The sequence below is a fragment of the Vidua macroura genome, chromosome 2 (assembly GCF_024509145.1).
Source record: "Vidua macroura isolate BioBank_ID:100142 chromosome 2, ASM2450914v1, whole genome shotgun sequence".
NCBI classification, from domain to species: Eukaryota; Metazoa; Chordata; class Aves; order Passeriformes; family Viduidae; genus Vidua; species Vidua macroura.
The window spans coordinates 39,379,370-39,393,490 of NC_071572.1; the positions used below are offsets into that span (position 1 = coordinate 39,379,370).

At 45.4% G+C, this 14,121-nt stretch overlaps 1 protein-coding gene across 1 annotated transcript in view; it reads right to left on the reverse strand.

Moving 5' to 3' along the window:
* CLYBL (citramalyl-CoA lyase) overlaps positions 1 to 10,281 on the reverse strand; it is a 138,649-nt gene extending 128,368 nt beyond the window's left edge. The window contains 3 exon segments of the mRNA XM_053969772.1: positions 3,454 to 3,490; positions 3,991 to 4,064; positions 9,668 to 10,281. Of these exon segments, the coding sequence (XP_053825747.1) occupies positions 3,454 to 3,490; positions 3,991 to 4,064; positions 9,668 to 10,281 (725 nt within the window).
* Positions 10,282 to 14,121: the final 3,840 nt, after the last annotated feature.

A 14,121-nucleotide genomic window follows, 5' to 3' on the forward strand; every position in this document is an offset into this window, starting at 1 on the left:
TTCACCACCACAATGACAGAAGCACAGTCACTGATGGGAAGGCCATGCCTCGGTGATGGGGATGCCGATGCCAAGCGCAGCACCCATGTGCAGAGGGTGACCTGCGGAGCTCACCCAGGCACTCTTAAGCGCCTTTCCTGGGAGCACTGCTTCTCTGAGACACTTTGAGATCCCCAAGTTTTGGAAGATTTCAAAAAGTGCAAAGCACTAATGTAATTTTTGTAATGCACCATTTCAATCAACAACAAATATTTTCTCAATAAACACTGTTTATGAATTTCCTAGGAGTCAGACAAAAAATGTGTTTGTTCTCTCAGCAGATGTTGCATAAAAATTAATCTGCTTCCCAAAAATGGGCATTCATTTTTTCTCTATAAATAAACCAGCACATAATTATAAATTTTTCTTTGTTCATCAGTTTCATCAGCTTCATCAACTTTAAAATAAGATGAAAATGCATCTTTTTTCTGTAGATTTTTGATATAAAACCCTTGGAGTGCAACAATAGGCACAGAGCAGTTCAGATAAGCTGAAAAAATATTATATTCTATATATTCTCATATTATTGTATGGCCTATTAAATATAAATTTTTCAATACAGTAAATTAAGCTATACCACTAATAAAATAATTTTTTCCTCTATAATTTAGTCTTTATCACTCTGGTTCTTTTCATATTAAGACCATATACTGGGTTTTATAAGCGCAAAACTGGTATAAATTTCCCTGTGAGTGAGGTTTTGTACTGGTTAGTTAAGAAAATAATTAACTCAATCCTCATCACTGCACACCTTGTCAAGGACACAATCTGCAGAAAGGGTAAACATTTTCATGTGTTGTGGTGGGCAAGCCATGCTTGGTGTGCACCAGAGTGGAATCAAATGGCCCACAGGCTACCAATCCATTTGCATTGCATTTGGTATCATCTCCTCCGTTTACAGAACAGCTGTGTAAACTGAAGGGTAGGGAAGGGAGGGCAGTAGGGATTTAAGCTGGGGTTTGAGGGTGAACACACACAAGAAAGGAAAGAGACAAGTAGCTGCAGCTCTGACACTGGACCAAGCATCCCTTTGCTACCCACATGGAAAGCAAAAGCAGAGCACCTTAATCTGTGGGATGCACCTGGGAACACAGGGGGAGCCAGCACTGGGAAGCCCAAGGACAGCAGGGGAAGAGCATAGTACAGCTTGGCCAAATTACTTCAGAGAGGGCACAGTACAAGGGGCTGACAAAGACAAAGCTAGTGCTCCAGATAGCAGCCTTTGGACCCGGAGACTGCCTGCTTTGGGGCACCACGGAGCACAGGTGCATCTCCAGCAGGCACAGTGGGCAGCTGTGGGGCCAGGGAGACAAGTGGGGTGGGAATGCCAGAGCTGGGGCAGCCTGTGGGGCTGGCTGAAGGCACGTGGGGCCTGAGTACCCCAACAAAAGGGACTGCATTTTCCATTTTGGGCTTGAGAATATTTTGCAGTCCTTAGGTGAACTACAACCTGTCTGCGCCTTGCAGTTTTTTGACTGGTAAATGGACGTGAAATGCACGCCTGCCTGGTAGTGCTCTGCTCTTCTAGGAGGAATTGTAAATACTTGGAGATTCTTTGAGGAAAGGAGTAAAAATATAATTACCATAAAGGAAAACACTTAAGAGTTCCCCATACATTTTCTATGCAAATTAACCCAAGGTTATTCTAGCCCCATGAAAAAATTTAGATCTTCTTAAATGTTCGCTTTGCACTGAATGCTGAAATTGGCTGGGCAATGCTTCTGAAGAGTTCTATTGTAAAAAAGTAAAAAATCGAGCAAGTAAAAGGTAAAACAAAAGTCTTTCCTTAGCGCTGAGCCCAAACGATGGTGAAATCGAGTTAAACAACAGCATGTGTTGGTGCTAATTTCCACACTCAGAGGCAAATTATTTCTCAAAGTCCCCAAACTCACTGTAATTACCCAGCCGATGCTGGCTGCCACAGACCAGGCACGGCACCATTTCAGCTACGAACTTTTACAGAAGAGGCAAAGCCACCGAAGTTATATAAAGATTAATAGAAATCTGAACCGCGCTTCATCTAAAATAAACAAAAGCTTTTGTAGCCGCGCTGAAAGGCCCATAAAAGTAAACTACAACCTCGGCAAAGCCTTTTAAACTGACAAAACCGGACGGCAGAGGTCAGGGAGGCAGGCGGGTCAGCAGAGCCCTGCCTGCAGGTTTGGGGGTTGCTCCGTCTCCCCGCTCGCTCGTTCGCTCACATGGGGGCCTCGCCGGGGACGAGGAGAAAGCCCACCGCCGCTCCTCCTCCGCCGGAGCAGGAACACTTGAACTGCCCTTCTGTCTCAACAAAACTTTAGTTTGCTGATTGGGCACGAAACAAAAGAAAGACAGCGGGACGCGATTTATAAGGGGGCAGGGTAGGCTGACATGCTATTGTACTCCCGAGGTATCCACAAGCTGTTAATTCCATTTTAACATTGTTAATAAGACTGTTAACACATCTGACTTTGTTTAGAGACTTTGAAAACATCAACAAACTGAAGAAAACAAAACAAACCAAAAAAAAACCCCAAAAATCAAGAACCCCACCCGCACTAGAAGTAAAATATGATCTTTTCAAACAGCATCAAATATCCAAATGTGATGCTTCTGCCTGTCCGGATCTGGCAGCGAGGAGGAGATATGGCAGGGAGGCTCAGAGACACGCATCCGTATATTCTTCATCCTCTCGTTAGACTATTTAACTATTCACATTTTCCAGGTTAAATTTAAAAGACTCGTTTCTAACACCACTGCCGTTTTGAGAAGGAGAGGGAATAAGCCTGGACTCCCCCCTCCGCGCACACCTCCTCTCCCTCGCTCGCACTTGCACGCAGGCAAATGTGCAGATTTAATCAGTGTGGAATGTTTTAAATGAATAATTGGGTCTGACAGATTTATTGCAGTTAATTTTGCAATAGAATGGAAAAATGTTTGGATCTCAGCCTTTAAAGTATTAGGAAAACAATTAATCCATCACATAACGGAAATTCCTGTATTACACCCTCATGTCCAATTAAATAATGTCAAGTAATCTTACATTGTAAAATGCTGAAAATTGAAGCTCGAATCATTGAGTGGGATATGTTTTAATTTTTAAAAGAACCTTGAAACAAAAATCACATCAAATTAAAATCAGATGCTTCAATAAAAGGCTTTTTTGGTTTGTTTTATTTGGAGGGGGAGATGTTTTTAAATGTAAAAGAAAAACCCCAGCCTTACTCAAAAAAACCCCATTAATTTCTCTTTTGCTCTCCAGTTTTTGCATCAGGAACGCTGCCTTAGCAAGGCAATCTGAAAGCAAATCAAAAGATTTAGGATGAAGTCTGCAACAGCATTTTAAAAGACCACATTCTTTTAAAGAACTTTAAAAGGAGATAACCAGCACTTCTCTTTTCCAGCAGGCAGAGGGGCTGATTCCCGGGTACTTACTCAGACACAACTCTCCGAGACTTCAAGCCGTGTTTTGCTTGAATAATGTCCCGTAGGATCGAGTCCCCAGTTTAGGACCAACTGACAGCAAACTTCTGAGCCTGAAAGTAAGCGGGATTCGTTTGTTTTTGTTTACAGCCCAAAGCTGCTAATGCTGTAAAATTGCTTAATGTCACATCCCATCTCCTTTTTATTAAAAGTAAGGTAAAAGGGAAAAAAAAAAAAAAAAAAAAAGCCTGCAAAAAAGCCTGCAAATCAAAAAACTTTTCCAGAATAACAAAACCACCGACTTACAAATGTCTTGCCTGCCCCTGAAATTTGAAACTTGGCAAATTCATCTCATTCGGCTGCTGTACAAAAGGTCCCTGAGGCGTGTTACAGTAGGGACCCGCGAGCTTCCCAAATACTTTGACTGTTTCTAAACTAGGGGAGACGGGGCTGCGGTTTCAGGGCTCCCTCAGCTAGAACGAAATGAAAGCGGGTGGTGAAATTTTAATATCGCGGAGGTTTAAGGGGAGCACGTCCGGGTGTTTTTACAGGGGGCTTGCTGACGGTTCTGTGGCAGGCGAGGTAGGGAATGCGGGGACAAAAAGGGATTGGAGCACGTGTCGCTACAGAAAGGCAGAAAAAAATAAAAGAAAAGAAAGGAAAAAAAAGTTGGAGGCACTGAAGAAGGAGTAAATATAAAACATAAGGAAATATCCTTCTAGTATGTCAACGGCAAAAAAATAACAAAGTGAAATCTCAGGTCACATTTAAGGGCAATAAATACTGTAATGACTTGCTGGCACCTTCGTTAAGGCACTGTCGACATGGCTGGACAGAAGAAAATGGGGATTACTCTGAATGAAAGAAGTGTAAGACTTGGCCACCATCGTTCAATTTGTTTTTCCAAATACAACACGCTTCTTATTTTGCTGGTTTCTTACAATCTTGACGTTCTGGATACCCACATTGCCACCCAACTATTTCTGTTGCCATAACAACATCAGAAATTTGTTCCTCGATGTCCTTTTTAATAAAATAATTTTGGGATTTGTGAACTTTCAAAGACAGGACAGTTTCCCAATTTAGGCAGCTCACACCTTTCTCACAAGGAACTGATTTGTTTCTGTTTTCCAAAAAAAAAAAAAAAAAGGTAATTTGAAAGTGATGGCCCCTCCTTCCCCCCCTTGACTTTGGAAACAGGCCTGTTGCTATAAACAGTTTTTCTGGGGGACTTAGATTTTCAAGAAACAGGCAACCTACAGCAGCCAGGGGACCACCTCCTAAGGCTTCCAGAAAGGAAAGAAATACTGTACAGGCAGCCCAGTGTCTGAAATAACGGCCAAGTTTTCACCACCTATCCACAGGATGGGTTAAATATATAACCAAAAATTACTAAGGAAGTGTAACAATGCTGTATATTTTGTATGCTGTCACTTAGGAGATCCTCATCCCTCCCTCAAGGCGACTAGAGCTCCCTTCGAGAGCTGCTCCTTGGCATGGTTTTGGTTTTTTTTTTGTTTTTTTTTTTTTTTTTTTTTTTTTTGCTTTCTCAGATCAGCTCAAAATGAGTGGAATAAGAAAAACAAAACCAAAACCAAATCCAAAAACCCACCAAACAACTCCTGGCTCTTTACCATTAAATAAATTGGATTCCCAGCACAAACAGCAAAACAATGGCCAAGAGGATGTGACTAACAAACGCCGAGGGAAGAGTCAAGCTGCCCTCTCTTTGCATATGCAGCCAAACAGAAGTCACTGGGGTTGGGATTCTTTCCCTTCCTATTTAACATATCTGTGCATTTCAATAAATTGAGATGAACAATGCCCGGCTTTCAAAAGTTGCAAATTACTGGGAGTACATTGCAAAACGTGAATAGCCCATAACATAGGAAAATGTTTAGAAGTATTTTTCTTTGAGTTTTGTTTTGCTTTGTTTGGAGTGGGGGTTTTTTTGTTTTGTTTTCGTTTGTTTTTTTTGTTTTTGTTTTACGTTTTGTTTTGGTTGGGTTTTGCTTTTGGTTTTTGTGGGGTTTGGTGGGGTTTTTTTTGGTTGGTTTCGGTTTTTTAAATGAGAAAAAGAAGAGGGAGAAATCACAGTACTCTAAGAAAACAATCCTAGACTGGGAAAAAGTGTGCCTGTGAGATATGCAAGAAACTTCAAGGGATAAAAATTGTTTGAGTGTGTATTTTGCAAAAGAGCAAATATCTCACTGATATTTGAGCTTGTATCTCACTGGCTGGTCCAAGCCAGGCAGGGAGTTCTTGCTCATGTGCATTGATGATCTGTAGCAAGATGTAAATATTTCTTGTCCTCGCTACCTGTGGCAAGCGAACACCTGCACACCTGCACCTCGAAAGGGGAAAATTTCCCCTTTTCGCTGTTACCGGTGGCATTTCCATACTTGCTAAAGCAGCGTGATGGGAATCGCGCCCTTTCCGAGCAGCCGCTTTGGCAACACAAGTCGGAGGGCGCCCGCCACGCTCAGGAGAAGGGAGGGGAATACTCTCCACGCGGGAAGAACTTGACAACCCCCTCGGTAAAGAAACCAAACCAAACCAAACCAAACCAAACCAACCAAACCAAACCAAACCAAACCAAACCCGAAAAGCCAAACCCAAAGCACCCGACGCTTTTAAACCGCGTCGTGTCTCTGTGGAAATGTCTCTCTTTCGGACACTCCGTGGGGTGGGACGGTCACGGCTGGCTCTGGGGTGACCCCCCCGCGCTCGCCGGGCCCGGCGCACACGCCACGCCGGGCGGGAAAGCGGGGCCGGGGCGACACCCACCGGCCACCCCGCGAACTGCAGCCAGGGCCGCCCGCCACGATAGGCACAGCACGGCTGGGCGGGAGCGGGCAGGGATGCGGGCAGGGAGCCGGGCAGGGATGCGGGCAGGGAGCCGGGCAGAGATGCGGGCAGGGAGCCGGGCAGTGGCAGGCAGGAGTGTGGGCTGTGGCAGGCAGTGCGCTGGGAGGGGGTAGGGAAGGGGCGGGCAGAGATGTGGATGAGGCAGGCTGGGATTCGGTCAGGGTGCGAGCAGGGGCAGAGAGGAATGTGTGCAGGGGTGCGGGCAGGGGGCAGGCAGGAAAGCCATCAGCTCAGCATTCCTGGCTGGCTTTAGATCTCCACAATTGTTCCCCCTTCCCACCCGGCGGGGTGAGGAGGGAAGGAACCACTTCAAAGAGGAAACTTTCTGCATGAGGCAAAGACGAGAGTTGTGTCTCTCCGTTACCCGGACTATTACTGTTCTTAATATTTCAATACTCTCGTTCTTCTCTTTCTCCCCCCTCTTTTTTCTTTTATTTTCCTTGTTTTCTTCGGTTTTTTTTTTTTCTCTTTTTCTTTTCTCTCTCTTTCTCTCTCTTTTTTTTTTTTTTTTTTTGTGTGTGTGTGTGTGTCAGCTTGCTAATGAAGCTGTTGTTATTCCTGGGAAAGGAGAAGGCAACACGCGGTGAGGGAGGCGTGCACACCGATAACTCCCTTTCCAATTTGTTTTCTTCCTGAAGAAAATGGAAAATATCTCCAGCGAAGGAATTGGCCAGCAGCTCTCTCTGGATCCTCTGCTCCCGTCCTCACCCCGTGGGGCTCTGACAGCGGCAGGGCTCCGGGATGAGCCTCTTCAGCCCCAGGCCAACCCGCAGCACCTTCCAGCACGTTCTGTCTGAGCATTTTCAAAGGGCTGCATGAACACTAATTAATTACCCGTGCTCCGTATCCGTGCAAACGGGGACCCGGGGATCCATTTTACAGATGGGGAACTGCTTGCACGAGGAGGGCCAGTGAGTCACTGTAGTCGAGATAGAAATTAAAATACCAATTTTCTCGTCTTTAAATATACAACCCATTGACCACTTTACCATTCCAAGGGAAGGGGAGAGACAGGCTGATGGAGAAAATAATTCCCCATTTTGCATTCAGCCTAGAGACACAAAAAGCCTAACAGAGGCACAAGAGGCAGCTCCCCTCACATTCACTCCCGTTTGCACTGTGTCTTTTACCCTCGAATGCTTTACACAGTCAAAACAACACCAAGAAAGAATTAAAAATCATTATCAGGAGAGGAAAGCTAATTTGAAAAATATGGGAACGCTCATAGCTGCTCAACTGAGCTTTTACCCAGCTGAAGAGCCAGTTTGGTGGGGAGAAAGGAGAGGGATGTCCCTGGTGTTAGGAACTACAAAGGAGGAGACTCCAGCATCAATACAAGCCAGAGTGCAGGAGACAGAGACAGAAGACAAATATTCATGGGAGCCGTGGGGGTGAGGTGGGGTGGGGTGGTGTTACAGAGATAGATGGGGACCAGATTTTCCAGGGCAACTGAAGATGCAGACAGGCACCTAGCAGGATTTTCAAAAGCAACGGAACAAGATAGGTACCTAAATCCCACCGATTTCAGTGGATGGGAGGATGTCTAACCTGCTTATGCTCTTTTGAAAATCCTATTAAGTGCCAGCTGCATGTTTAGGAACCCAAATACATTTGAAAATTTATCATAAGGCTCCAGGATGGATAAATTTTAAGAGCAAAGTGTTGTTGTGATGATGTCAAGAATTAGAAAAACAAAGCCAGATTCCATCTCTGTCTTAAAAGGAATCTGGTGGTTAGGAAATAAGAGAATACTTTCTATTTAAAGAAACACTTTTGCATCTTCGCATTTAGCCTTCCTCATTTCTAGCTCCTCTTTGTTTTCATAATAAACCAACTGGAGTGAGTAGGGATTTAAGGCAGAAAACAAGTGATGCTGCCAGGCTCCTGACACAAGTGTGCTAGTGGCAGTGCTGGGGGGACACACAGATGGGTGCGGGGGGGGACAGTAGTGCTGGACTATGCAGCGAGGAGGCAGGGCTGCAGGGAACGCTGCTGGGACAGCGATGTGTCGCTACAAATGCGGGGAGGCAGGAGACAACAGGCAGGCATCCGGGAACAGCTTTGCCATCACACTCAAATGCTAAATGATGCGACTGAGGACACCAGGTCCCCTTACTTTCAGGGGGTGCTTTGGGGCAACTCAGATAAAGCAGTATGTTACCCTGAAATAGCCGTATACGGCACGTACCTCATTAAGAATTTCAACACTGATGACGGATGGATTATTTTTTTTTCTCAGAATCAAGGTGATTTTGCCAGTGTGGATTTTCCTGTAAATTGTGATGCTCTCATTTATATTTTTTTTGAAAACTGTTAAAACAGGATTGTTGAGGGACCACCAGAGTTTCCCATGAGTTTGCTTTAAATATTTAGGTAGCAGCTGTCTCTTGATCACTGACAAACTTTAAAATCCACAGAGTAAAATCTCAACAAACAATTGTGTAAAGACAGACTTTCTGAAAGAGTCCACAAAAAACCCCCACTATTTTTAAAGCATCTTAGTGACACCAGTTAAACTGACACAGCAAACCCATTGTGTTTTGCATCAGTTTTGTTTTGCTCTATACAGCTGTGTTTTCACAGATGCAAAACCATGTGTCTTCAGCAAAAGGTCTACTCTTCCCTTCAGATGTGAGCGAAGATCAAAGGTTCAAACACAGGAATACAAGCTCCTTTTCCCTTTGGAACATGTTTTTATTTTTTGCAGTGGCTCTACACCAGAATTTCCATCTGTTGTCCTTATGCACTGTACAGGTTAACCTCAACAGCCGGGTTTGCGATGCTGTTATCTCAACCCAGAAGCACAGAGATGAATCACTCTCGCATGTAGGCTCTGAACATCTCACCAAACAGCAGAAGCAGAGCTGCCTCAGACAGCCATCATTTCATGGAGGTGGTGGCTCAAGGAGACTTGTTCATTCCTTTCCAACAGAAAATTAGGGATTTCCTGAATATTATATGAATATGTTCACATATAACATTGTCTAGCCCTTATCTCTGTTGTAGTAGAACACTGTGATTCCTTTAAATGGCAGTGTCGCAGTTTGTAACACAGGAGACTTCGGCCTATGGCGTTTAGACAGTGTCACTTGACATTTTATCTCTGCTTCTCCATCAGGCCGGCCAGGAACAGCCTCAGAATTAATGTTTTCCTGCAATCACAGAATGGCTTGGTTTGGAAGGGGCGTAAGAGATCCTGGCTGGTTGGAAAGGGCCCTGCATTGCTGCTGTTTCCGCGACTGGCAGGGAACAATTTATCTATACTTCACAATAGCGTGATATTTAATAAATTAATAAATTAACAAATAGGTAAATAAAGAGTAAAGTGTTGGCGGCAGCTGTGCCCGGAGAGCAGCACCGAGGTGCCGGCAGAAGCTCCGGGCTCCGAGCAGGCCCCGGGCCGGGCGCGGCCGCTCCGCCGGGCCGGCACTGCCATCTAGCGGCCCGCACCGCGCCCGCCGGCAGCCGCCGCGGACACCCCGGCTTCCCGGCCTGGAAAACAACCACGAGCTGCGAGAAGACAGCCCCGAAGCTGCCGGTGAGGTGCGGGACAAGGTCCGTGCCCCTCCGGAATGAGACAACCTCCGGCGAGGAGCTGGAGCAGCCCTCGGCTGCCTCTCGCCACCGCACAGCTGCGCAGGTGTTTACGGCGCTGCCGTGTCCTAATTCACACTGTTCCAGGTGTGGGGCGCACACGCGAGCCAAAAGAGGAGTCGCCATCGCAGCTGCCACCACGGAGGTCACTGGGGCAGACGATGGCAGTCGAGGCCCCTCCGTGCTCCCGGCAGCACTCGTGCTGTCAGAAGCCACAGCTGGCATCGCCTGGGTGCGTGGCTTTATCCACACCCTGCCCGTGCCACTTTCAGAAAGGATCACCTGAACCCCGGTGTACAGTGCGGGCAGCTGGGTTGCTCGGCACTTACAACAAGCTGGGTAAATCCTTGGCCCCATGTAAGGCAAAGGCAGTGCCATGGTTTCACCCATTGCAGAAACTCCTGACGAGACAGAAATGTCAGGGGTGAGCTGGTGTTGGGCTCCACTCTTGAAAAGCAGCGTTGGTGGGGTGCACAGCCCAGCACCTCTCTGGGCACAAGGCAAAGGGCAACCATGGCATCACACCAACCCATGCCAGCTGTTCCTTGTGGAATTCCAGTCACATGGCTTGGGCAGCCTGCTGGGATGGGATCATCATCATCAGAGCTGGACCCTAGTTCCATTTGCCTCTTGGGCAGTTAGGATTGCAACCAGAGGATAGATGCCCCTGCCCACGGTGATGGGAATCTTGTCCGAACTCCCCCTTATGCAGTGGCAGCTCTGTGATAGCAGGATGCACACCAACCCCCTCCTTCCACAGCATGCCTTCCCTGGAGCAGCCCAGCAAGTGCAAATCTGCACATTTTATGGGCCTGCATTGAAGGCACATAAGGCTTTGGATTAGACTTGCTCAGTACTTTAATGAGTATTAAATTAGCTTTGGCAGCAGCAGAAACCCCCAAAAGCATGCTATGCAAATTACTCACTTTGAGAAAAACACACGGCAATGTTGTTATTTGGAGAAACCAGCACAATCATGGAAGAATAGCTCATCAGTAACTCTTCCTTTGAAAAATATCTCCAATGGGCACAGTAGGATTTAATTTCTACTTTTTATTGGAGAAAAAAAAAATCAACAGTTAATAGACTTCAGCATTGGCAAAGATAATTGCCAAGTACAGCTTTTGTGAAGTTCAGCCCTTCTTGTTTTCTTCTGCCTAAGTCCCTATAAATTTGCAGGACAAAGACAATGCCATGGTTCCCAAGCAGAAAAAGAGTGGAAATGAGTGTTTGCCAAAGAATCAGATGGACACCTGTATTTTGTCATCAGATTTTCAAGTTTTTGTAAGTACTTCAAAAAATACTTTTGTAAAACCCAGCATGTATTGCCATTTGCTAAAACAAATAAAATTTTACAAGTCTTTCACAAAAGAGATTGCAAAAGGCATGATCTCTTCTTACTCTGTGCACCTCTAGTTGTGGTTGGTTTTGCCCCTTACAGTAACAGCCAGTGTTGGGGGGAGCAGTAATTCCACATTTCACAGGGGGTATGATTTCAGCATTGTGTTTCCCCATGACTTCTATGCAAACCAGAAAGGTACAGCCTACGAATTGCTGCTACAGAATCTCATCACCATCTTACTGCTGCTTACGAACAACCTCCAGGAGTACTCTAAAGCCATTACTCACTAGGGCTGGTTGATTTTTTAATTTTAATTAAGAAAGAATAAATTAAAAAACCACAAACACACGGTCAAAGCTATTTTGCTATTCCAGTCAAAATTGGGAGGCAACGAAAAATAGGCAGAGCCTGATCTATTGTTTTCATTTCACTGACCACCTATTTTCAAAAAGGCAACTAATATAAAAAAGGAAATAGGAAAATAAGAAAAAAAGAGAAGAGAGAGAAAGGAAAGAAAGAAAAACAAAAGGAAACTCACTAATTTTTCTTTAGACAACAGATATATCAAGAGGAAAAAAGCATCCTTTTCCAAAACCCTGGATACTTTGCTTTACATTTATCAATCAGCTTGAATGTTATGTAAACAGGAGCTTAGTAGAGATGTAGCACATCAGTCAGAGGATGAATTTGCTCCTCATGGAGGCATGTAAAAAACAAACACTTCTATCATTATGAGGTATGTGTTTCCATTGACTGAGTACCCGTGTGGGAGGAAAACCTATGCAGTTCAGCTATGGAGAGGGAGAAGAGGAACATGAAATGCTTTCCAGGGAGCTCTGTGCTAAGCAGAGGCCATAAAACGCATACCAGCAGGACACCTACTGCTTTCAGTGATTGAAGGCTGCAGGCAGATGTCCTCTTCTGAACCTAACCTGGGATGGCATCAATCTGGGGTTCTTGGGATCACCCAGGGCCGGATGCGATTGTCTCCAGAGCCATGCAGGTGGGAAGGGGCTGCATCAGTGCTACTGTGAGCCCCATTAGCATGTATTGAACTTCTCCCAGGCAGACCTAGGGGAGCCATCGCCTCTCCTGGAGCGGCAGTGAGCAGGGGAGCAGTGCCACTCTCAACTTGCATGGCTGGCTCCAAAGTGCACAGATATGACCTGGCTACCAGCTGCTGTTCCAGGACATCAGTTCCAGTTAACAAGCTCGAGCTGAGCATTTTACTCCTAGGCTATGCTTTCGCACAGCCCAAGTACAGTTTTACTTGCTTTCTCTGCAATAATTAAAATTGAGCTGTGAATTCCCTTCTCTCACACAGATTCATTTTCCTTTCAGTACCAATTAGTAAAGGCTCAGCTTTAGGGAAACTGTTGCACAGCGTAGCACCAAATGAAATTCCTCTGTTTCTTCTAATTCAAACAGAAAGTCTTAGTGCCTCTTTGTTGTGAGAGCAACCTAGATCAGAGAAGTGACAACTCATCTTCACAAAGACAGTAATGTGAGAGCCCACTGTCTGAACACGAGGTTGTAATTCAACATGATTAAACAGCCTTTTTGCTGTAGAAAGATGTAAACAATTGTTACAATCATGACACCTGTGTTTTTCGGCAATTGCAGACTTCTCGTGTGCTAATTTGTTAGTCCAACACTCTGGTGTTCCAATAGCAGGGGGTCTGCATCAGCAACGTTGGTCTTTTTGTTGTCAAAACCCCTCAAACCTCCACATCTAGTGAGCTCTGCACCTGAGCACTGGGGAGGGGTATCATTGCCTACAGCTTGAATTCATTTTTCTAAAGTTGGGGAATTTGCAACCTAAGCAGACTGGAAAAATAGCTATTTTTCTCCATGAAGTCTGCAGAAAGTTTTGTTTCTCCATTAGCACAGCAACATCATTCTCCACATTCATCTTCTCTCATGGAAGTGGGCTACCTACAGTAGGATCATATTGTAGTCTAAGTTGCCATATAGTTCTCAGTTGCATGATATTCTCCTGCAAGCAGGGAAGGGAAATGCCAGGGCTACATGTCCACTTTGGGCTAAACTTCTGAGTAGTTTACAATGGTAACAGGCAATTTCAGACAGTGAGGTTCTTCTGCAGCAGAAAGCATCACATCACCTGCAATGGCCTTGCTGCACTTGGGCATCTTTATTTGTAGAGATTCCCCCCATAAGAAAAAATCCAGAAGAAGTGTTGTAGCTCGGCTACAGGCGGTGGCTCCTGTGAACTGCTCATAGTGGGGGCTCAGACATTGTGACGAAAAACTGCAGCAAAAAGGGGCCCTGAAGGCACTGCAATCCCCATTTCCTTCCACTCCCTCCTGGTCCTGTTTTCTGTCCCCTGCTCTTAGGAGGACCAGGCTCCTGTCTTTCTGCCTTGGCTCTGTGCTGAAGAAGCAGCATCACAACCTCCCACCTATGGACAGCACCAGGTACGGACCATGTTCTGGGGACAAAAGTGGCAGGGCTCAGTGACCATAGGCCACTCTGAGGAGACAAAATGCCTGTGCAGAGGACACCAACAGTGTATCAGTGCCCAGCATCTTGGTACCATATGCATATTGGTCAATGAAATATTGCAGCACTACCTGCACATTGGCCCCCATAGCTCGGTGCTCTCCAGCTCGGAAGCCATGCTGACAAACCATGGGGGCTATCAGTATCATTTCAGGCTAAAATCTCCTCTTAGCAATCTGCAAAAAAAACCCCAAAACATTTCTGGAAATACTGTGAGGTAAACTAACAGAAAGTTAGGAAATAGCCAATTTGACTTTTCTGTGTAATCCAAATTCAGGGGCACAGAGTTTATGAAACTCTCTTCAATAATATATTCCTGCAGACGTGTTCTATGGGACAGACCTTAATCATGACTG